Source organism: Photinus pyralis, unplaced genomic scaffold (genome assembly GCF_008802855.1).
Source record: "Photinus pyralis isolate 1611_PpyrPB1 unplaced genomic scaffold, Ppyr1.3 Ppyr1.4_LG2, whole genome shotgun sequence".
In the NCBI taxonomy this organism is placed as follows: Eukaryota; Metazoa; Arthropoda; class Insecta; order Coleoptera; family Lampyridae; genus Photinus; species Photinus pyralis.
Genome location: NW_022170403.1, coordinates 5,816,602 through 5,841,396, shown reverse-complemented (window position 1 = coordinate 5,841,396; position 24,795 = coordinate 5,816,602). Strand labels below are relative to the sequence as shown.

Here is a 24,795-nt window from a genome sequence, read left to right as displayed (position 1 = left end):
TTTTATTAAATTTTTCTACATTCTCGTATTTATAAGAATTTCAATTTCGGTACCTAATTCTCTAAATATTTCCATATTTTATGCTTGTTTCTTCATCTTTTTGTGCCCCTACTTGAATTTTTTATTTTTCAATGCTTCTAATTTTTATACATGTTTAGCTTTCCGAAAATTTGGATTGTTCAGATTTTTGAATGGACCTCAATTTATAGTTGTTTACTCTCTTCTTTGTGGATCCTTGCTAGAAGTTTAGAAGTGTTTCTATATACGTATCCCGGAATGTTATTTCAAATTAGGCGCAACGTTTTATTGCTTTTTTAGAATTTGCCGAATTGTACAGGCGATTTGTGACACTTTTCTAGAGTACACGGGGGAAAATTAAAAATAAGTAGACGGGATCAGGTCAACAAGCTATCGTACCTACGTAGTAATACAAAAAAGAATTAACAAATTCAAAAACCATTTAAAAAATGATTTAAAAGAAACACAAGCAGTTCAAAAAGACTAAAATCTTTTTGAATCAACATTGAATTTTTTTAGTGTTATATTTTTGAAACGGGAATTTAATATGCTATCTTTTTAGATTAAAATATAGCGTTCCATTTAAAAAAAATGAGGTTAGGTCAGTTAATTTTTTGCTGACGTGACGTATATTTTGCTGACGTGACGTATATTTTGTTTTGAAAACGACAGATCAATATTATACTCATTATCAAGAAACTTTTGTATTAAACTTTTTCTGTACTTCTTTTAACTAAGAAAATATAGGGTCATTCTGAAATTGACAGTTTTTTTAATTTCTCCCCTATCTTTTAAGTGAGCGAATATTGTCAAATTTTGATCTTACTATTTTGACTCTGTCCCAAATTGTGTTGCGTGAATTTTTTTGCTACATTTTATAGTTATTTCCGCTTTTTTGACCAATTGTTGGGTTTTACTGAATTTTTCTAAAGAACGTCAATTCCTCTACCTAATTCTTCAAATTTTCTCATATTTTATACTTGTTTCTTCATCTTTGTGTGCACCTACTTCGATATTTGTTCTTATTTTCCAATGCTTCTAATTTTGGATTGTTCAGATTTTTTAAATTTCCCTCGATTTTTGAATAGACTTTAATATCCTTGCTAGAAGTTTTAAAGTATTTCTAAATATCTCAGAATATTATTTCGAATTAGGCGCAACTTTATGGTTTTTTAGAATTTGTCGAATTGTTATTCTCGACACTTCTACAGTATCTCCGTAATGCTATCAAAAAAGTAATATACATATGCGTCATGCACATATTTAATTAAAAGAGACACAAAAAATGATTATTACAAAAGTTTCTTTACAATGATGTTTGAATAAACTGTTTTTTTTAATGGAACGCCCTATTTCTAATCTAGAAAGATAGGATATTAAATTCTCTTTCCAAGACTAACACACATCAGGAATGGTGCTGAAAAAAGATTCAAAAAGGGTTAAAAAAAGATTTTAAAAAAATTAAAAAATACACAAACATTTCTAATGTTACATTTTTGAAAAGACAATTAATTATGCTATCTTTTTAGATTAAATTATACAAGGTGGTCCATTTTAAAATGGGTCCGATAATTTTTTTGATGGCCTCGTATACTTATTTCGAAAACTGCATATTATCCAACAATTACTTTCTGACATAAAATAAAATTGGACTACTACGACACTGGCATAAAATTTCCAAGGTGACTATCAATCTGTATGGTTTCTACGGATAGCTCAGTAATAAAACTGTGTGGTTTCTTGTCTCCTTGAAAAATCTGAAATTCAAAATCTAACACTGAGGTTTGATTGAATTGCATTAAATACGCATATGACTTTAGTTGATTTTATACATTAACGAAAATCAACGGGATCAAATTCCATTTTTCGTTACACTCTGTTAGATTTGAAATATTGGTTTAAAGAAATACAACATTTGCAATGCCTATTTCGAATGAAATATACAAATGATTCTCATAGGTCGATTTCTTGAGGAATATCAAAATTACTTTCAACAAAAATCTAATTGCAAATTCCCAAAAACATCCAACAATTTATACAGTTCAAAATAGTTTTAAATAACTGACAGAGTTATTGACCCAGGCAAAATTCTCTTCCGATACGAATGAATCCTTTTTGTTTCCTAAATTTCTGCATACTTTTCAAATAATTTTTGTGCATTTTTATAAGTTAAAATCAGTTGTTTAGCGTATTTTACAATTAAATTGGGTGCGCAATTGCCCGTCCATTACGCATGCGCAGACTGCGCGATGTGAACTTCCTCATATTGTTTTAATTTTGGCTACACATGCTTGTTGTAAATATCGCAAATCGCAAAAACAATTTCGAAACTGTCAAATTTTGACGAAAAAAGGTTTTAACAGCGAAATCGTTAAAAATACATAAAAAATAAGTACTTTCCAATTACTCTCCAAATCAGTAATAAAATATGGGGCGTTCCATTTAAAAAAAATGCAAGTTTGATACGCCACTGAAATACAGCACGCCCCTGGCGATCAAAAATATTTTAGAAGCATGCCGGCGGTAATTGTGTACAATTTTGCTCTAAGCCTTTTTTCGGTATCTTTTATGGTAAATGAGTTATGATCCGAGGGAGGGGTGCTACACCCTGTTACATGACCGCATGTAAAAAAAAAATGAGTGATAGAGGCGATCAAGTCGAGCACTTTTTCCAAATAAACCGATGGTCCAACATATTTCGTTTGAGAGCTACCCCCAAAGAAGTGGTGAAATTTGGATTTCTTTTTTAATTTTTTTTCTCGGCGACCATAAGAGTTACAAAGATGGGTGGCACGGCTTTGAATAGGCTTTCGGATATGCCTTATCCGATTTTCAAAAAATTGTTTCAAAATTCCTACTTTTTTAAATGAGGGGGGGGGGGGTAAACACACATTCCAAATGAAAGTTGTCATCGAAAGGAACTGGTTTCCGCAAACTACAACTTCCCTGCGCGCCCTCTTTTCGAGATCAATGGGCGGAGGGAGATTGGATTTCTCTTTCATGGTATTCTAATGAAAGGTTTACACGAAAGGAAGTTTTGCTTCTTGTCCCCTTATCAAAGTTGTGGAAGGGATTTGGTTTTATCCGTCATATTCTGATGACAGATCTCAACCAATTCATTTCTACCAATCACAGTCGTCCTCGACCCGTTATCGTGATCGATAATAATTCCTCATATCTCAAGAGCGGATTGTCGGAAGACACTACTCGAAAGGGCGCTGGTGACGTCTGGAAAAAATATATCCATTTATGTGAGTAAGATCAAATATCTCGAAAACGGCCTGTCGGAGGAGAGTACTGACACAAAATGAATCGTCTGGGTGAGACATATCTATTCCTTATGTCGAAACGATTATCTGTTTTCGAAAACGAATATCGGAAGAGGGTACCCATAAAGGGCCAGTGGAACGTGTGGACGAGATACATCGGACTGGTGATGTCAAAACTTTCAGTGCAGAATGGAGTGTCGGAGGAGGGAACGAAGGGCGGATGGAACGTCTAAACAAGACATATCTACTGCCGATGTAAAATAACTTGAAGGGGAATATCTCGAAAATGAAGTGTTGGAGGGACGTTGAGAATAATTTCTCACAAGATCTTGATTCTTCATGCATTATTTGATTAGATTTTGAATGATGTTTAGATGTTTTTGTGTAAAGAGCCGAGCCTTATGTGCTATATGCCACATTATCCTGCTTAAAAATTTAGGTGATTTAAAATTTGAAATAGCCAACATTTATTATTTAGGAAGATGGCGTTACTGTTACTGACTTGTAACTCGAAGCAAGATCAAGCAGGATGCTAGACAGGAGGATCTTGGTGATCTTACCAACTTCCCTGACCTAACGGGCGCACAGGCAACATCAACTTTCTAATTTTTTTTGAAAGGAGAAAAAGAAATGTGATCTCTACAGCAAAAGTGAACACCTACTTATAGTTCCTAATAAAACAAACAATTACAACTTAATTTGTTGCAACATTCAAGATAAGGGAACGAGAGCTTCCGTCAACAAATAAAACTGAACGGATTGATAAAGCAGAAGGTCGATAAGCAGACTGTCATTTTGAGAGCGTTACCTAAGATACCAAATACAGCCAGCTATTCACGATGGAACGACTCTTTATTTGTCCATTTTTTTAAAAATATCCTTACCTGAACAGGTCCCACTCCGTCTGGGACAATTTCATCGTTCTCACTGTCCTTTTCCAATTTGCTATTTGTGGCTTCGTAACCCATGCAAATTACCTCGGCCATTGGCCGATACCATATAAATATGCAAAACCAAGACGCATAGGTACAACATGAGATTAAAAAAACCTTAATTTTAATCTAAGTGGTTTTACTATTTTCGGACACCTTTTTAAATTGAACCACGCGTTCGAAAAAAGTAATAACAAAATATTAATTAAATTCATTCCGATTTTAAATTGTCATTCATTATTCGAAATTTAATCCGCGAGTTGCGCAAAAATAGAAAAAAGAGCTTAATGTGAAGTGAAGGTCGAATAAAAAACATAAATATATTTAAAATTGTGTAATTTTAGATACTAAAATTTATTGTAATAATAAATATTAAGCGCGTTTGTCGTCGAAAGCGTTAAATTTCAATTTGTTTAGTTACATTTATTGTTTTTGCATGTTGATGAGAGTAAAACCAGATCGTAAAGCTTTTTAAGAGAAATTAAGTGGTCTTCATTAGCATAAAGTTAAGTGGTTTTTTTTGTGCTATTGAGCTTTAATCTTTGCATGTCAATGTCGTGTATTTGTGAAAAATTCTAAAATAGCTTCCGTAGCTGCTTTGTGTAGCTTAGATGTTTTGTATCCTTGCTAGTAGCCATGTTGCGGTATTTAAAGTACATTTCTATTTTCTTTTCCAGTTCCGTTTTAATTTAATTTTGCCACCACCGACGCACACCGGTCATAATTTCAAGTCTAAAGGTGAAATGCTATCAGTCACGCTGGCAAGATAATTTATTGAACTCGCAAGATAAAAATAAGTGTATATATCCATTACTGTCTTTGGTTCTCTTTACGTTACTTCTTCTAACCAAAGAGATTGTTTCATATTTCATTGTCTTATGTTAAGATGGCTAATGTATTAACTTGGTTTTACAAATCGTTATGTGTTGTGTTTAATTGTTAAATACATGTACAGTCAAGATTGTTTATTTTTATTACTCCGCCCAGCTCGAATTTTGACGGGTTCGTGAAGTTCTAGTGTCGATTAAAAAATTAATTTCTTAACGTCCTATAATTTTGTGCTAAATTGTGCTCCTGATTTGGAATTTTGTGCTAATTCTGCTGTCTTTATCCTCTACTATAAATTCTAATTTATATACATGTTATCCTTATAGTTTATATTGACAATTATTGAGAGAATCCAGCCATCTGATTAGACATTTAAATTGCATTTTCGGTTAGATCTACTGCGAACAAGCTTTGTATTTTTAAAGGATTTGTATTATTTAGATTTTTAATTTTCCCTGCTTTCCTTGTTTTGAACTAGTGGCGAACCATAAAATTTTACCTGTGTGAAAGCAGCAATCAAAGGTAGCAAGCCATTTTTCCGTAGTTATCCGAAGATGACGTCACACAGTCAAAACCACATTATGAAATAGTGACGTCATTGTTTAAATGCCTGCTTACACAGTGAGGTCGGCATTTTATTGTCTAACTACCACAGAATTGATACCGTCTTCTAAGAATAACAGAGGGTTGCTAGGGATCCGTTTTCCGCTTGTAACTTGTAGAACCTTCCGCAAGAACCCCGTACTAACTGGCCCTGTGTGCTTGCAAACTTGTAGAATAACTTTTTTTATCGTTTGTAAGTGATGCAATTTGCATCTTCTTGTTGGTAAAAGTACTGTAAAGTAAAGTCACGAACTTATAAATTAAGATAGACTGCTAATGCGGAATTGAAAAATGACACCTACATGGGGGCAGCCATGATGTGCACTCACTTGGCGCGAAATTCAAATCAACTAATAAACAAGCATTAACCTCACGTCTAAATAAATTACTGTGACACATGCCATTTTCCAAGGCTGCAATAGTCAACACTTGAGTACTAGGAAAATTCCCCTAGAAAATAACTAAAAAGTTCACATCATGGCCGCGCCCATGCTAGGGCCATTTCTACCTCTATGCAACTGCTTGATCAGCAGTCCATCTTAATTTATAAGTTCGTGAGTAAAGTTTTCCAGCAACCCGCAGTTTTTGCTGATTTGTTGTTTGGTACGCCCGTGAAAGTTTTGATGGGGAAACAAGTTACAAGTGGAAAACAGATCCCTAGCAACCCCTGGAGCAACCCTCTATTATTATTAGAAGACGGTATGGAGTCTGTGGTAGTTAGACAATGAAATGCTGACGTCACTGCGTAAGAAGACATTTAAATCGTGACGTCACTATTTCAATGTGGTTTTGACCGTTTAACGTCATCTTCAGAAAAATGGCTTGCTACCTTTAGTTGCTGTTCTCACACGTGTAAATTTGACACTAATTTTTACAAGGACATCGAAAGGTTCTTAAAAACCCTTAACATCCCATTATACTCCATGACAACCCCTAGAAAGTCCTTGTGATTTTTTTGAGACTTCTGAGAGCCTTAGTAGACTCATGGAGGCCCTTAAAGGTAAAGGTTTCTAAAGGCTAGACCGAGGGGGAAATTCCAGTAGATATCCAGAGTGCACAGTAGTAGATATCCGCAGATATCTAAGGAAATCCGGCGGATGTAGGCAGATGTTGGAAGAAATGCGGTCACTACACCACTCACAAAAGACCTTCCAGCTAGCTCAAAACAAAACAAAATTGAAATTGAATTTTATAATCTCCCTCTTCTCGTAGCCACCCGGCATCTGTTATAAGAAAAATCCTAATATCGACTTAAAATTTCTCAAATCAAGAGACTCGCTGGCCTCGACACTTCCGACAAATGCAAAGAATTTATTACATAAAATTTGATCAATACCTGAAAGAAATCTTGGGCACCAATTAAAAAATCTCACATGAAGATTCTGTCTGGGACGCACAAAGGATTTGAATAAGCACACAATTGATTGAGAATGACAAACATTTATTCCGAAATGCATGAATCAATTAAGACATAATTCCTGAAAGAAAGAAAAGCTTGCTTGGATATATTACCCTGCATGCAGGTCGTCGACTATTAAAATTAAAAAAATCTTACAGTTTTTTTCAGTAATCTAAATAATCTGGTTCTTGAAAGGTTTGCGATATTTCGACGCATTTTTCAAAGACACAGAAACACTCGCTCACAGCTGCAGGAAACTTCAGTTTTTGTTTATTAAACAGAATTCAACTGACTTGATAAAAAAGGTGAAAACATGTTGGATAGCTGCTATGACGGTAGAAACTCTTAACTTTCACTAAGCAGACAACTACTTTGTCTACTCACAATCTAACTAACTTTTTCTGAATACGGATAAACCATTTTAAAAACTTTAAACTTTTAAACAAATTTACAAAGCAAAAATGACTAAATTTATATGCAACAACAATAAGCTAATTAATTTGAAACGTAATCAAACTAACACGTGCAATTTCTTCGTAACTACAAAACTGATCGTACATTAAATCGAACGTAGATAATACTTGCTGTTCAGGTCCTCGGTTAATAATTTCCATGTAGGTCATCAGTCGAGCAATATATCACGTGATGTCTGTCAACTCGAAACTCAAAATGGCGGTCCTCGTAAAAATGCGGTGTTATTAAAATTTTGCGTAATGTAAAAGGCGTCGACGTAGGTCGAAACATTCAGGCAGATAATAAAGGAAAATGAAGAAACAAACGCCTAAAAGAGTTAATTAGTGATAAAGCAAGTATTGCCGGAACGTCACACTACATACCCAAGGGCGCTAAAATCCGCAATAGCGTCAGTGAAGCGTAGAAAACAAAAATATCACACGGCCAATAAAACCCTTAATATAGGTAATGGCAACAAACAAAGATGGCAGCGTGTTTTTTACAAGTCACGATCGAATCTGTACAGGGAGTTCGCACGCGGAAGAAAATCAAAGAAAGGGACATTTTATAACCACAGAAACTACATATGCACGACCTCTAGCGGGAAACTAAAGAACTATGAAATTAAAACTGTACCAACAAAACTAAAGAACTAACTGCAACGAGATTCCACGAGAAATACACAGATGGCGTAAAGGGTATTACTTAAATGGAATATTTAAAAATCCTAAAGAACGTTACAACGCATAAGGGTCGCCGCTGTGAAATAAGTAAAAAGCTACGACTGATGTACTTGAATAAAACAATAAATCGATGTCTTATATCAAACAGAACATGCCAAAAGTCGGGTGCGTTGCGCAGATATGCAGAACCAACGATTTTAGTGAAACTTTTCTTCAAAATAACATACATGTAGTCAATCTTATTATTTTCAAGGACACATATTTGACCCCCGCGAACTTTGCAGCTGATCGTAAGTAGAATTAAATTTAATTCTTTGTGAAAATCGGTCTTCAAAAGTGTTTGAAAGCGAAAACTGAAAGAGCTTTTAAGACCTTTAAGAATTTTATATCCCTAAAAGTTCTTAAAGAGTCGCCTCCTGCTGTCTAAAAGTTTCCAAAAGCCTACATAGCCTTTAACTTAAAGTGATTTAGAGTCTGAGGAGGATTTATCAGTTTTACCATCTCAAAACTGAACTTGGAGCATAAGCAATGACCTTTGAGAGACTTTAATCCAATAACTTTGTCATATCAATTCTATTCGCAGATTATATGGCGCCAAATCGAGATCTACTACGGTTTTAGAATAATCCATACCGTCCACTTCAGACGAGAGGCTTAAAAATAGAAGATCAAACGTATCAATTACGTATGCCCGTGAAGGTTTCTTGATGTAGTAAAACACTTCGAAATTCCCACGGGAACGGGAACAGTAAAAAACAGGATTTTATGTGCTATCGTCGAAAAGAGACTTGACATTGAACGTAGGCTTTTTTGAAGGGGTTAGGGTGTATTCGGAAAGAGACTTTCTGGAATTCCCACAGGGGCCGAGGAAAATGAGAACGGCGTACGGGAAAAAACGGGATTTCCCAAAGACGATACGAATTAATTTATACCTTTCAATTACCATTGAGACATCAAATTAGACCGATAGGTATAGGGTTTTAAATCTTAAAGTTGAGGGTGCAGTATTGTAACCAAGACTGATTACGGTATGGCGTTATAAGCTCGGTTGTAAGGTGATTGCAAAAACGAACGTCCTTGAGGTTTCTCGCTACGCTTCATGTTGTGGTCATTATTAAATTTGGGCATTATGGTCATTAGTCAGTTGACTCAAAATGTCAAATGTGAATATCTCGTGAATACAGTGTCCGAAGAGGATAAAACCCAAGTACAGAAAAGCATGCAATTGGTGATCATCCGAGCAAATACCGTTAAAAAGTATGTATGAGCAATATCGACATTATCAGATACCAACCGTATTTCAATCCATGAAAAAGTGCCACGCACATCCTTCCGCCCTAATTTACTAATTATGACAATATGAATTGGACATCCATAACCCATCACTCCATTCTCCAGAATGACATCAGCGTAAAAAACTGGCATTTTAAAAAAAATTAGATAAAACATGCACTTTCATTTCACGTTTGTGTATGCATTTTTTGCGCCTCTACACGCCTATAAAATTCTTTAAATAAATTACTGGTATACAATAATAACTTAAAACAATTATATGGATTAATTTCGAATTATGATTTGTAAGGAATTTTCAATGTTTGCCCATTTTGACGGAGGAGTAAGCTTGTCCAATTCCAAATATTTGGCTTTCTCTTCAAATTATATTCCCAGTTGTTTAATTTAAAAAAAATGCTGTACCGTGTGTCCTATTTTTGTGACGCTGCAGTGTATGTTAGCTGTTTTTGAAGATAGACTTGCGGATTTCGCGACCCTATGCCACTTTTTTGTGAATCTTTAATGGCAGCTTTGACATCAGCAATAGATATGTGTCGTCCTAACGTTCCACTTGTCTTTTATGAGTACCTCCTTTCGACACTTCGTTGTCTCGTCCGGTCGATTCATTTTGCCTTTGGGAGTACTTTCCTCCGACAAGAGGACTATAGTTGGTAAAAATAAATTCCTTTCGTTGAGACCTTTCATTAAAGTACCATGTAGGATGAAATTAATTTATAACCTCCCACCCCGGTCCCGTCGCCCACTAATCTTGAAAAAGAGTTGCTCGGGAAAATTATAGTTTTTACAAACAATTCTATTTTGATGAGACGTTTCATTAGAATACCATGAAGGGTAGTACGTGTGTTACCCCCCTCCCCCTCCATTTTCAAAAGTTTAACGTGGCACCACTAAAGGCATGCGTATGCAAAGTCTGAGACCAATTGGTTGTCGTATGTAAAAGTTATGCACGTTTTACTTTCAAAAACAGCATCTCAGGAAATACTTCATGCCTCCCCCCATCCCCCTCCGCTTAAGATAGCGAAATTTGATGGCCGTCTGGCACACCTTCAAGGGATAGGACGGTCGGACGGACGGAAACATAGCACATTTTTTTAATTCTTAATAAATTCGCTAAAAAAAGGTCAAAACTGCCTAGATATTTTTACGTAGAATCTTGTCTAAGAATTTGACCAACAGTTGGTAGTTTCACAAAAACGTTAAGATCTCAATTAAGTCTCTATCTTGAAACACGGCTGAGATACACTGCAGCCTCAACCAAAATAGGACACGTGGTACATTGTAGTGGTTAGTTAGAAACACATCCGAAAGTAAAGAGATAATTTCCCCGAATATTGATTAATTTAAATAAGTTCAGGTTCAGCCATTGATAATTAATTAAGTCATAATTCATTCCGCGTTGACTAACATGGAATTAATTACGTCATAATTAATTTTCAGTTTACAGGTACGGAATTAATATGTAAATGATTAATTGCTTGTTTACTAACGAGGAATTGTCATGTTTTGATGTTTCTTAATCGTAAATTAATAAACATTTAATTTTGTGTTTGCAAGCGGGAATTAATTATGACGTGATCAATCCCGCGATACTAAACTGGGATTGAATGCTGATGACTTTTTCCCGTAAAATTGGTGCATAAATAACCATTTTGATATCCCTTTTACGAAACCTATGAGTTCATTTATGACCAAAATATTACTGGTACATAAAGTATACGCCCACATACATATGCATGACCAACAAGTTAAAAAGTAATCGTAAACGATTTACAAAAAGCGGTTTCTACTTGTATTCATTGCCCATTTGTAAGATGCAACTTCTGTTAAAATCGTAAAAATCCGGCCACAAATATGAAAGATAGCGTTGCAAATGTGCAATCCATTTTTGACGTGCTACTTCAATTTCGGTTTATAAGAAGAATTTTATTCCAATGCTTTTCTAAATAAGAAAGTTGGAACTGCGCATGCTCAAATCTAAATTTTGAAACCAACGTTAGACTTTCCTTTTTTCCAAGCGCCTTTGCATGAAATTTCATTTAAATGCTCCCATAAATAAAAACTTGACACTGCGCATGCGCACAACCAAATTTTGAAGCTGGCGTTAGATCTTGATTTATTCCAACTGCCTATTTATCAAATTTCATTTAAATACTTTTATAAATAAAAAAGTTTGCAATTCGGTTTATAAATGGTCGAAATGCGAAACGGGCACTGTGAATTTTGAATCGATTTGACTCAACTTTTGGAATTGCGTATTATACGGCTACAGCTATGCCCATATGAGATGTCAAAGCGATCGGACATTTCTAAACAAAGTTATCGTTCACACGGACAGATAGAGGGACAGACAGACAAAGGAACAGACGGACAGACAAACAGACAGACGACATACAGGAATACAAAATTATAAACGATCTCTAGGATCGTTAATAAACGGCAAAAGTGTAAAATTATGGAACATGTAAAATATTGTTTGTTGGTTTTTTTACAATAACTTTTTTAGCAATAAACGCAGAAAAAATTCCTTCCTTGGTGCAAGCCTCGACACCATAACGAGCCAAATAGCGAAAAAAGTAGAACAATAGCTCTTAAGATAAAGAACTAGTATCGTCTCAACGAACGAACGGACGGACGGACGGACAATGTGGTCACAATAGCTTTTTTTAAATTTTTGTGGAAATGCGCTAAAAAAGATAGTTGTAGAATGTCACTTATTCTATGGCCGAGTATCATGCTTGCATTCAGTATTTCTAAATTAAATTATACAGTGCGTTTGAGATAAGAGGGTCACCTCTATATCTCTTTTATTTGGCGAGAGAAAAATTTGTGAAATGTAATTGTATGTTTTATTACCATTTATCCGATCGCATATTGAAATTGGAGTTGGACTTCCGGTTTAACCGGAATTCGATGCAACTTTGGCCGATACCTTTCAACATGCGATCGGATAGATCGTAATGTAACATATACAATTATATTTGACAAATGTTTCGGATCTTGCCAAATAAAAGAGATATTGCAGGTAACTTTCTTATCTTTAACGCACTGTATATTTTACTGCGAAATTCGGCAATTTGCAAATTCCCTACGTAGGTATTTTCCAATTGACCAATGCAACAAAGTGACCAATTGACAATGGATCTCGAGTTGCATTCAGGCAAAGTGCGAAGGCTCCGTCACTTTCCACAGATTGCGCGTACAGCGTTGCCATTGGATTGTAAACGACGATTGCGATTTTATCAAAATCTCCTTAATCCAATACTAGAAAATGCCACTGCAACTGCGCTGGTTCTTACTTTATTGAGGGAATGCTACAACTAGCGCAACAACCTCAATGCGCCAGGCCGCGGCCCGGACATCGTTCGCTTAAGTTATATGAGCTAGTATTTTTGTAAACGCCATTTGGGCTCTTTTTAACGAAAATAAACTGATGGATTCCAAATGTGAAGCTGAAGAATATATCAGATGGGAGTAGATATTAATACGACAGATTTACATTTGGCACCGCTGTACGCGCAATTTGTGAAAAATGGAGGATTCTCACTATTCCTGAATTTTGGCGTGGTAGGCTTTGAATAGTTCTTGAATACCCTAAAAAGTCTCGTCTGTGCAAAAAAACTGAAGCGAGCTTTTGAAGAGGAGAACCTAAATTGTTTTAAAGAATCCCAAAAGACTCAATGTATATTTAAAACCTTTCAAAAGTGTTTGAGAAATTCTTAAAGACTCGGCTCTTAATAAACTTATGAGGACGTATGGACTATACTCCAGTACTACAAAAACCACGGGTGATATTCTTGGTCATTTTGTATGATTTATTAATTTTCAAAGAGGCCTCTGCGGTCATTCTTGTTGATTTTGTTCTATATCCAATTGATCGTGGTACTGGACCATGTAAGAAGTGATTCCAGCTTAGGCTATACAGTACAATGATCTAAAGATTCCAGTGAAGTTATTATAATCAAGGACGAAACAATCTGCGGCGTGGTCAGTTCTTCTCAAAAACATCACAAAAATCATACAACTAAAATTATGCGATGCAACAAGGTATATATTGAGCAGTGACGCACGCGTTTTGTCGTTTTTTCAATGAAAATTGGCGAATTTAGCATTTTATAGCCAAGATTCTTCTGGGCTCTGGTGTTGGATTTTTACGCGGGGCGAATAACTGTTAAAAATACTGTACACCGATTTAAAATCATTTAAATTTAAGGTGATTTAAAATGATTGTAAGGGATTAACAAGATTTATATGGATTTTTAAAGATTTATTGGAAATTTAAAATGATTTGTGAGATTTTAAAGGTTTGTTTTTGATTTAAAATGATTTATTGGGATTTAAAATAATATATTTAGATTTAAAAAGGGATTTTTTGGGGTAGCTATTTGTGTGCAAAACTGTAAATGATCCTTAATAATGACCTTAATATGTATAAAATTGAAGAATATTCTAAAATTTGGTATTGATATACAGGTTCTTTATATATAAAAAAATGAACATTCTTGATTTTCGAATTCCTAAATCAACCCAATAACCCCGAGGAACCTTGATATTATGTTATATCGGTTTGTTAGTTACCTGATTTGTCAAAGTTTGTATTTACCTCTGGATCCATAGTTATTTGAGACCACGCCCCATGTCTTAGTAAATAAACGAGATATTTAAACAAAATCAAAATCCGTTTCGGTAATTCGGGGGAGGAATCACAATGACATAGTTGGCCACGCACCCCCTCCAACCACCTGCGCCCCAGCCACCCCAACTCTTAAATCTTAAATAGTGACGTTGGAAAGCTATGAAAAAATGCCATTTTGAACATTTATTGAAATAAACTTTAGAAAATGTATCATATTAGTTTATTTTTTGATTTGCACGATAATTACTAACCTAAATGTAATGCTATTTGGTATGGTTGGAAAGCATTTTTTCAGAGCTTTCCAACGACGTATCATGATTTATAAATCACTTAAAGAAATTTGTATACGGATTTATGGAAGTTGACCGCCCCTCGGATTTTTAAGTTTACATTATTGAATTGTGAACAATTTTAGAAGATTATAAGTTATACAGGGTGGTGACTTGCGTAACGCATCATAGGGATTTCAATGTAAAATTCATAACATGCGATTATTGGCTCCTCAAATTATTTTAGAGTAAAAATGTATTAAGGTTTTTTGTAGGAAAAAATTTTTTACGTCAATCAACCCTATTAGATTTCAATTTTTTGCATAATAAAGACGGAAAATTGGAAAATAAAACCCCCATCTTTCCAGATATCCAGTTATCAATTAGCAGCAGTTCGAAATGGCTTTTATGATCGACTTGGTTACTGTATTGCAGTTAATGGTGACTTATTCGAACATTTATTGTAAATTGTTATATTAGGAAACCGTTTTTAGTAATTTGGTCTTTCTTTATGTTGAATTCGCTGTTCTAAATATAATACTTTTTGATAGAATTTGATTTGTTTTAAAGCGGACATTCCATGGCATGACGGATATTGGCGTAGTTTTTGTATTATAAATTCCATGGCATCACAGATTATTGAAAAAGATGGGGGTTTTATTTTCCAATTTTCCGTCTTTATTATGCAAAAAATTGAAAACTAATAGGGTTGATTGACGTAAAAAATTTTTTCCTATAATAAACCTTAATACATTTTTGCTCTAAAATAATTTGGGGAGCCAATAATCGCATGTTATGAATTTTACATTGAAATCCCTATGATGCGTTACGCAAGTCACCACCCTGTATGTACGCTCCCCACTTCTTTCAGTGTTTTACCGGGCAGGTATATACGATATTAATTTAATGGACATCTGCATTTTATCACTTAAACGATTCCATAACTTTTATTTTTAATTATGAAGAACCCATCTACAGTGACAATATTTGTTTCAGAAATCGTCCTCAAAATGAGCAGCCATTTGCAGATTCTACGCCTAGCATAATTGAACAACGATTCTCCCACACTGAAAAGGCTCAAAAAACTACAACGGAGTCTGCGAAAGTGACAACAGTATTATCATCCGAAATGCCTACGTTATCCACAATCAACATCAATATAACTCCATCAACTATTGACACAACACTGTCTACAATACCGCCAGAAACAACAACCCTGGAAATGGAAACGGACACCACAGAAAGCAGTCAGCATGCTTTATTCTTTCTGGAGCATTCTTTGCTCAAAGCGACACACAAACGAAACGACGCGAACGCAACTGAAGCTCCCACTACTACAACAACGGACCTAAATCAACCCCCAACAATTACAACAACATATCGTAACGCCATTCGTTTCCCCACCGAATCTTCGCACTACATCGACTATATTAAAAACCCCGAAACGATCACGCAAGCCAACCTCTTACCGCACGTCAACCGACACGTCAGCAACTTTAACGACGCGACAACCGTACCCTCCAGGGAACAGTTTCAGGCGCTCTTCAACGAGTACATAAGCTCGAGGGGCGACGATCTGAAGGGTACCGAACGTTTCGTCTTCAAAACGCAAGAGGACCGAACGAAGCACGACCGCTTCAATACCGCACATCACGGATACAATCACAGAAATCGCGACAAGCACGCGAATCTCTGGTCGCTGCCGCCTTCCTGGAGCGAATCTAGTCCAAAGAAACCGATCGTTTTAAGGTTGCCGCGCAGATCGCACAGCAGGCATCTCCTAGATCATCATTCGCAGGAGTTCTATCGGGAGTTCCCTCGAGAGGAATTCTCTTACATTTTCGGTATTAATCCCATTCAGGCAAATGAGAGAAGGGGTCGAAGATGATACAAAGATCGGATCGGTTTACATAGACGTAAAAGGTATCGAATCCGCATAAAATGAAGACGGTGTAATTATGTTCATATAATTGATATTTAGGTAATTTATACGACGTGTATTATTATTGCGTAAGTGTTTCGTAGTCTAAGATTCAAGTTCCTTTAATACAAGTTGCATATGTACTTGAGATGGGTCTGCTTATACTATAGATATATTACAACGAACTTTGTATATTTCTACAAATAGCGATTAATGAGGGGGTAGGTTTAAAACCAAAGATGGAAAGCGATCTGTATAATTGTAGTAACCGAAAGAAATCAGCTGGATGTAAGACCACATAACGTAACGAATATTTTTAGCACAGTAATGTAGATAATTACAGGCACCTACATGTTATTATATACGTATATGTCGTTCATACAGGACCTAATTTTGTAAATTCAAGTTGTACAAATGTAAATAAACTGTGCCGTGTTACCGGCAATGTAACCATATATTTATAAATTATACTTATTCGTATTTATTGTATATTAAGATTGTGCCAGTAGATTAGCAAAGGGTAATATACGTAAAATGATAATTATTACACCCTACCTCAAGATGTGTTTTTGTATTGCTGTAGTCATTCCTGTACCAAAATAGCAGAAATTATTACTTTTAACAGTTCGTCTACTCTGTATTCAGATTCTTCGAGCAAAGCAGATCGATATTTCAGATGGTGACAGCTTGCTTGTCATTGTACCATGGGCCGGTAATAAGAAAAATGTGGTCTTTACCTATACTCGATAATTATTTTCCGTACCATTTACAGGAAAAAATTTTAAGATACTTATCCAATTCCATTAGTGACTGTGACTCTTGACAAGTTTTGAAGCATAAGATGGCCGATCCGATAAAAATATTATTCCTAGGATAGTTCTGGACTTCTGGTTGATCTTTATGATAAATTGAAATCGCCTTTGTGATGTAACCGCGCTAGCACAAATCGGGAACACACAAACTCGCCACACTAGCGTAATAATACAAACCTCGCACTAAACAAAGGCACTCTCTGAAGATAAAACCCAAGTTAACGCTACTACATCTATAATGATCCCCCCAAATCTAATTCAAGACAATGTTCCATTCATATAAGTAACTATATCATTGCTAAAAATGTGGCAGAACAATGTTTATGACAATTACCGATTACGACCCCAAACATTACCATGAAGGAATAATCAAATTTCTTGGGAGCATTTATACTTTCAAAAATTGGTGTCCATTTTGTTGTTTTGCATATTTAACGCAACTCAATAACGTAATTACAATAAACAATTTGTAACGGTTTATTTTCCCCATTACAAAGCTTCTTATTGTTCACGGTATATTTACTTGTTAAAAGAATTTTTTGAATTTTACCGCGCAGATTATCAGCGGCGTGATTTTTGGTTGTCGATTGTCGACCTTCATCATCCTTCTTTTCTGTCGAGAACCGTTTCAAGTTACACTTCATTAAAACCAACAGCCAAGGCGTTAGTTGTGAACGCATGTAATTTTTAATTGCCATCATCCATATTTTATTAATTTCAATTGGATTCTGGAATAATTAGTGAACGGATTCACCTTTAACGCAGTGAGGATATAATTGCGTTTTTTCTTCCTTATTGTAAATGCCACCATTTGCATTTCATTTACTTGAAGTGTACCTATCTTTAGGTTCGGCTGTCAGCTGATATACTCCCTCTTTTATGACATCAACGAAGAGGGTTACCTTTGATTTCTTTTAGGGTTCAAGTTCCGGTTCTTTCTCTTTTTCACTCTCCCCCCCCTTTCCGCTCTTGATACGATACGTATTACGTTAAAGCATTTTTAAGCTCCTTTCCTGATCGTTGTAGGTTTCCAGAACTGACCAGGCTCTGATAAGATCTTTAAAACTCTAAAAATAGCCAAAATAGCTTGTGGACAATATTTATTTCATATTCACAAATTTATCGCTTACATTAAAATAGTCTCAGACATTAATAAATAGCAACCTCTGTTATAAAACAAACGTGCGAAAGTTAAAAAAAACCATCAACTTGGTTTAATGCCTTTAAAATGTTTGCCTAATAAAAATATTTCTGCGGAATCCGATCGACTCGAAATTGGCTTAATAATTTTAACCTTATCATAAAATCGTTCCATATCTTTTTGTAACTTGCTCGTAAATCCACTCTGCCACATTTTCATTAACAGAGAAGCATCAATTTTGCTTACAAGAACGGCGAAACGTAGCACTGTGTAACACAAAGTTAAAATGTTCTCGTCGTCCATTTCTTTAACACCCGTCGCAGACGGAGCCATATCTGATATAACGGCGTCGGCTTGCTTGCCGTGCAGGGCATTTTGCACCTTATCTTGAGTAGCTTTACTTAGTAGGTCGCAATTTCCGAACACTACGGCACCCTACCGTCGGAGTAAAATGATCACAATTTCAAATTACGCACACATACCGGTATGGGATGAATTTGCTGTTTGTCTACGGCGATTACGACCCCGATGGGTTTATGAGGTGTTGATAAGTCCGCGTTTACACGCTGTACAGCTACCTGCGTCCAGGATCCTGGAGCGGCCCCACAATCGACAACAACATGTCCCGGAGTCAGTATATGTTGCGAGTCATCGATTTCTAAAAGTTTAAACGCGCTCCGGCATCTATAAGAAAACAACGTCTTCACGGAAGCCACGATTTGCTATTTACCGATAGTTGAGAATTTTTGCTTTCTCAACGTAGGGATCTTTCAGTTGCCTCGTCACCCATTTCGTTGAGCTAGATCCCTTTCCCTTCAAGTTACTTGGGACAACATGCTTGCACCTTTGAGTCGTTGTGTGCAAATAACGTTTTAATAATGTGTGACAACTGGCCTTATTCATATTATTTTAGTTTCTTTTAACGGTCTTCATTGTTATTTTAAAATAAATAAAAAACAATGAATATATCGATTAAATTATAAACAAAAAAGAGAGGTTATGTTTCAAGAAAAATCATTTGACATATGATGTACAGGATGAAGGTGAAATATATTAACAAATTCTGTCAACGTAGTCAAGAGTTCGTAACGACGCGATAGTTAAAAAAAGGTTTTTTATGCAGATGATTTAGCGGTTTCCTTTAATGATTTAAAAGAAGCAAAAACATTTCAAGAAGAAGTTCAGCCAATAATGGAACAAGGGAAATTTGAAGTTCGTGGATTACAGGCAATAAACGACGATGTGACTGCGATGTGAAAGTTGTGAAAAGTAAAGTATTTGACAACGTCAATGAGTTTTAAAAACTGTCACTTTAAATGTCAAAATTAGAAAAATAGAAGTATCTAATAGCGTTTTCGATTTACTCGTGCTGAACGAGTATTGCACGAGAAACTGAAGTAATGCATGTGAAAATTGCTCTCAATGGAACATAAATATTTGTTATCATTTGTCCATAACCTCATTTTAGATTTGTATTTATACAATGATTTAGGTAATCGACAAATCTGTATTCTAAAAAATGACTGAAACGATTTCACTATTATTTATGATAAACAATGAGGAATATAAATTTGAAATTCCTGTAAAGAACCAATTTTTGGCGTTCAGTTTAAATAGAAAATGCAACTTTTTGTAAAGTAGAAGTTATATGGCTAGTTCTTCATCTTCGCTATCGCTAGATCATCATCTTCGCTATCGCTAGATGACAACAAAAAACTCTCCAACGCAAGAAACAAATTCAAATTGTCGCACTTTTATAGCGTTTTCGATTGGCAAAACTCGTGCTGCACGAGTGCAATTTTTACGTTCTATTGGTAATTTTAGGGCAATTTTCTGTGTTCCATTGGCAAATGTGATCCAACAATTACGCACTAAATGCAAATTTTGACGCACGAGGTCGGAGAGCTCGTGGAGCAAATTTTCAAAATAAAAGTGCGCCAATTTGAATTTGTTTCTTGCGTTGGAGAGTTTTTTGTTGTCATCTAGCGATAGCGAAGATGATGAACTAGCCATATAACTTCTACTTTACAAAAAGTTGCATTTGCTCTTTAAAGTGAACGCCAAAAATTGGTTCTTTACAGGAATTTCAAATTTATATTCCTCATTGTTTATCATAAATAATAGTGAAATCGTTTCAGTCATTTTTTTAGAATACAGATTTGTCGATTACCTAAATCATTGTATAAATACAAATCTAAAATGAGGTTATGGACAAATGACAGCAAATATTTACGAATATTTATGTTCCATTGAGAGCAATTTTTACATGGATTTCTTCAGTTTCTCGTGCAACACTCGTGCAGTACGAGTTTTGCCAATCGAAAACGCTATTATTTTGAAAATTTGCTCCACGAGCTCTCCGAACTCGTGCGTCAAAATTTGCACTGAGTGCGTAATTGTTGCATCACATTTGCCAATGGAACACAGAAAATTGCCCTAAAATTACCAATAGAACGTAAAAATTGCACTCGTGCAGCACGAATTTTGCCAATCGAAAACGCTATAAATTAATGTAACTATACCCATTGAATTTTATAGCGTTTTCGATTGGCAAAACTCGTACTGCACGAGTGTTGCACGAGAAACTGAAGAAATCCATGTGAAAATTGCTCTCAATGGAACATAAATATTCGTAAATATTTGCTGTCATTTGTCCATAACCTCATTTTAGATTTGTATTTATACAATGATTTAGGTAATCGACAAATCTGTATTCTAAAAAATGACTGAAACGATTTCACTATTATTTATGATAAACAATGAGGAATATAAATTTGAAATTCCTGTAAAGAACCAATTTTTGGCGTTCACTTTAAAGAGTAAATGCAACTTTTTGTAAAGTAGAAGTTATATGGCTAGTTCATCATCTTCGCTATCGCTAGATGACAACAAAAAACTCTCCAACGCAAGAAACAAATTCAAATTGGCGCACTTTTATTTTGAAAATTTGCTCCACGAGCTCTCCGACCTCGTGCGTCAAAATTTGCATTTAGTGCGTAATTGTTGCATCACATTTGCCAATGGAACACAGAAAATTGCCCTAAAATTACCAATAGAACGTAAAAATTGCACTCGTGCAGCACGAGTTTTGCCAATCGAAAACGCTATTAATCATATACAATGCTATACCTAAAAACTATAGAAACCCATGTAGGTGTCAATCATTGATTATACACACGTATAATCAATGGTGTCAATATATCAAATAAAATATTGTCATAAATGAAATTCTACAAAGTGATTGTCATAGAATAAGACCTTGTGATTGTTAACAAATGATATTGGCAGATAAGGGGACATTTTGGGGACACTCTCTGGCAGTGAACAGAACTTTAAATTAGGGGACTGTCCCCGGAAACCGGGAACGAATGGTCACAGCACAACTACAGAACCGCAATAAACCACGCACGTACCAAGTGTTTCTATTTAATGATATGCAGTGCACTCGTGTCTCTTTGAACATAGGGTCCTATTCTTGACCCTACGTATTTATCAAGGTTGTTCGTTTTTTGAACCAAAACGATGAACTTTGGTCGAATGGTATTCTTGACCGTTCGAAAATATTTCGAATTCGTAATTGTCACTCGTTTTTACAACGAGCGGTATAAACCAGTCGAATTTATGACATGTGCCATTTTTTTTACTTTGACGTAACTTGTTCACCGTATTCAGAATGTGTTTAAAAATCTATTTGAGGAACTGAGTGATGACATGTTTCATTTAACGAAACAACACATCGAGAGATTTGTCTTAAGACATGCACATTGCACGTGCGTTAACGAATTACGCCTGCAACAAAGTCCATCTGTAGCTGAACCTCTCACATGCACGTCTTAAGACAAGTCTCTCGGTCTGTCTGGCCTTACAGCTACATACACATAGTCATTCTTGTGAAGGTTTTGGCAAGGGTTTTGGTTGCTGTACGATTTTTTGGAATCGGCAGTTACCAAATTAGATGTTACAAGTTCCACGTTATTTAGCTGTTTCCCAACCATTGAACTCTAAAAACACACTCGAGTTCACTGTTTTCAACCCACTGTTAAGGGCCCCACAGACTTCCGACTTGTTCGTCTGATTTGCACGACCTGTAAATCGAACAAACACGAGGTGTGTGGAGTCTGTCATACTTGTTCGATATAGGTGCCATACCATCCGATGTACACGTCGTGCAAATCGGACGAAGAAGTCGGAAGTCTGTGGGGCCCATAAGCACTTTTTGTAATTTGCTCAGTTATGAGAAAGCAGTTGTGTATACAAACTGTTGTCAAGGAAACCTTTCGTATGAAGGTATTTACTACTATCCAATTCTACGTTGCCAAACATATCATTCGAATTGAAATTACAAGCGTTACGAAGGGTACACATGAATAGCAAATGATAGTCGTATGCGAATTTGCATACATCGTTTTAAAACGAATACGAACCAATTCGAGTGAGTTCAAGAATAGCGCCCCAGCTTCTGTCTAATTGAAAAGCAATGATCATTTGTGTGAAGAACGAGAGTTTTATGATAAAAACTACAGTGTATGAGAATTGTTGTATTTTCACGAATTGAACCTTAAGCTGGATGCACATGAATACGAAATCCGACGATACGGTCATCCGAAATGCTTATGATTGGTCAATAGTTTGAAATGTCAAGCACATTTCAAATTATTGACCAATCATAAGCATTTCGGATGATCGTATCGTCGGATTTCGTATTTATGTGTGAATCCAGCTTTAGACTACACAGAGTTGTATAGTAAAATAAAACTCTGTGAACGATAGGCTTTATTCTGTGTCACTGTTTTCATTTCAAATTTTGACAGAATTGAGTAAATTGTTATCGTTGCGTAGCGGTATGAATTCAAAATTGCCAGTTACGATCCTTCAAGAATTAAGTGTAGCCCAAAGATGGGCACCACCCGAATATACGCTACTTGACGAGAAAAAGGGAACCTCTAATACTAACGAGTTTCATTACCAGGTTAATGCGAATGGGCAACAGGCCGTCGGCGTTGGAAGATCGAAAAAAGAAGCGAAACACAATGCCGCTAGTGCGCTATTGGATAAATTACCCAAAAGAGCAAGGGATGATCCAGTCCAATCCGATGTGGCTCCAAAGAAAGTTAAAATACACAATTATACCTCCGACTTGTTGAACACTTGTCTCAAAAAGAAATTGCCCCCTCCCACATTTACACAGGTAGCAGAAACTGGTCCTGCACACTGCAAGGAGTTTATTTGTGAATGCAAAGTCACTTCTATAACCACATCGGGCACGGGACATTCTAAAAAGGAAGCGCAGCACTTTTCTGCAAAGGAAATGATGGACAGGTAATTTGTACTACAAAACTGAACTTTTGAATAGACTTTTCATTTACAGAATAACAAACACACTATCTGAGTCTTCTACTGCAGCGTTATCAAAACCTGAACCTGACTCGTCTGCCAAGTCTCCAGATGGAGTTAAAGATGAGGTCGATACGAAACTCGAAGCATCCTCGCCTGTGATAGAAAATGAAACGGAAGCCAAGGTAAAAGTAAAAGCACCAGATTCGTCATTAAGTACTGCAGCTGAAGAAGCTCCTCAATCGGAAAACGCTGTTAGTGCAATCGAAAAGGGTGAGGATTCTTAAACCGAGTGCCTTTTTATTTGGTAAACTTTTTTTATTATCGTTTTTATGTAGTGTGTTCAGACCTATGCAAGGACCTCGACAAGGGAGAATCTTGAGTGTTAATTATATCGTCGCATCCACAAATGAAGAGTAACATTCATTTAACTGGTACCGCGTCTGTATGTGTTTTTTTTTTGTACCTATGAATAAACGTTTTAAATTGTATTATTTTTGAAAGTTAAGTTTAGGGAAGATCAAAGAATTGTGCAACTGTTTGGCAAATGTATGTAATGGTAAAATGTTTAATATAATATAGGAATATGTACGCACGAGGAATTACATGTTTTCATCATTTAAATACGAGATCGCCAACCGTTCAAGATCGTCTAAACTAAGCGATTTCACTTTATCATGAAAATCTTTCATAAACTTTTCCACTATTAGCTTCGTCTGCTTTTCTGAATAGTATTTATGTAAAAATCGTGCGAGCACTTCATCTAGGGATTCCGGTTTCTTCATGACGAGGTGCACTTTCGTACCATCTTTGATCTTCGGGTAGGAACCGATAGTTTGATCGTCTGCTAAGGTTCTACCAAGTAGGACAAGCGTCTGCTGCGATAGGGGCACTTTTAAATGGTTTTCGATTTGTTTTTTCACGTCCAAAATTTTCATACTCTCGGTGACTTCAATCATGCATCCATCGCCTTGCAGTACTTTTATGAATATTTTCATATTTGCGAATTGGCACGGTACGTGAAAGCACCTTTGGTAAAAAGAATGCCAATCTTTAGTAAACAAAAAGTTTGGTTATGTTACTTTTGCTTGTCAAATCGTTTTCACTCATTCAGCGTTGCCAATTGTGGTGATTAAATCACTAAATGGATACCACACAGGGTGTGGACAGATTATGGTGCATTCAAGAATTTACAGCTGTGAAATTT

General features: G+C 35.8%; 4 protein-coding genes across 5 annotated transcripts in view; 2 read left to right on the top strand and 2 right to left on the bottom strand.

The window, feature by feature from the left end:
- LOC116163528 overlaps positions 1–16,861 on the top strand; it is a 49,187-nt gene extending 32,326 nt beyond the window's left edge. For both annotated transcript variants that reach the window (XM_031477507.1, XM_031477508.1), the window contains exon 3: positions 15,377–16,861. In XM_031477507.1, the coding sequence (XP_031333367.1) occupies positions 15,377–16,268 (892 nt within the window). In that variant the 3' untranslated portion in view covers positions 16,269–16,861. The remainder of the gene's footprint in view (positions 1–15,376) is intronic.
- A 1,335-nt stretch (positions 16,862–18,196) lies between these two features.
- On the bottom strand, positions 18,197–19,264 carry LOC116163648 (rRNA methyltransferase 2, mitochondrial). The gene is made up of 3 exons (XM_031477684.1): positions 18,985–19,264; positions 18,737–18,938; positions 18,197–18,689 (listed from the first exon to the last, which is right to left on the bottom strand). Exons 1-3 carry the CDS (start codon positions 19,155–19,157, stop codon positions 18,318–18,320), a joined length of 747 nt encoding a protein of 248 aa, XP_031333544.1. The 5' UTR covers positions 19,158–19,264; the 3' UTR covers positions 18,197–18,317.
- Positions 19,265–23,020: 3,756 nt separating this feature from the next.
- LOC116164633 (interferon-inducible double-stranded RNA-dependent protein kinase activator A homolog) lies at positions 23,021–24,079 on the top strand. Its single transcript, XM_031478832.1, has 3 exons — positions 23,021–23,573; positions 23,623–23,861; positions 23,927–24,079. Exons 1-3 carry the CDS (start codon positions 23,098–23,100, stop codon positions 23,968–23,970), a joined length of 759 nt encoding a protein of 252 aa, XP_031334692.1. The 5' UTR covers positions 23,021–23,097; the 3' UTR covers positions 23,971–24,079.
- Positions 24,080–24,125: 46 nt separating this feature from the next.
- On the bottom strand, positions 24,126–24,699 carry LOC116164634 (ubiquitin-like protein 4A). The gene has a single exon (XM_031478833.1). The coding sequence runs from the start codon at positions 24,584–24,586 to the stop codon at positions 24,191–24,193; it is 396 nt and encodes a 131-aa protein (XP_031334693.1). The 5' UTR covers positions 24,587–24,699; the 3' UTR covers positions 24,126–24,190.
- Positions 24,700–24,795: the final 96 nt, after the last annotated feature.

Excerpts from the sequence above, each read along its gene's own strand:
- LOC116163648 (XM_031477684.1), bottom strand. The coding sequence starts at position 19,157 with ATGAATAAGGCCAGTTGTCACACATTATTAAAACGTTATTTGCACACA. Across the intron at positions 18,939-18,984 it reads GCAAAAATTCTCAACTATCG|ATGCCGGAGCGCGTTTAAAC; the intron begins GTAAATAGCAAA and ends GTTTTCTTATAG. Across the intron at positions 18,690-18,736 it reads AGCAAATTCATCCCATACCG|GGTGCCGTAGTGTTCGGAAA; the intron begins GTATGTGTGCGT and ends CTCCGACGGTAG.
- LOC116164633 (XM_031478832.1), top strand. The coding sequence starts at position 23,098 with ATGAATTCAAAATTGCCAGTTACGATCCTTCAAGAATTAAGTGTAGCC. Across the intron at positions 23,574-23,622 it reads GCAAAGGAAATGATGGACAG|AATAACAAACACACTATCTG; the intron begins GTAATTTGTACT and ends TTTCATTTACAG. Across the intron at positions 23,862-23,926 it reads TGTTAGTGCAATCGAAAAGG|TGTGTTCAGACCTATGCAAG; the intron begins GTGAGGATTCTT and ends GTTTTTATGTAG.
- LOC116164634 (XM_031478833.1), bottom strand. The coding sequence starts at position 24,586 with ATGAAAATATTCATAAAAGTACTGCAAGGCGATGGATGCATGATTGAA.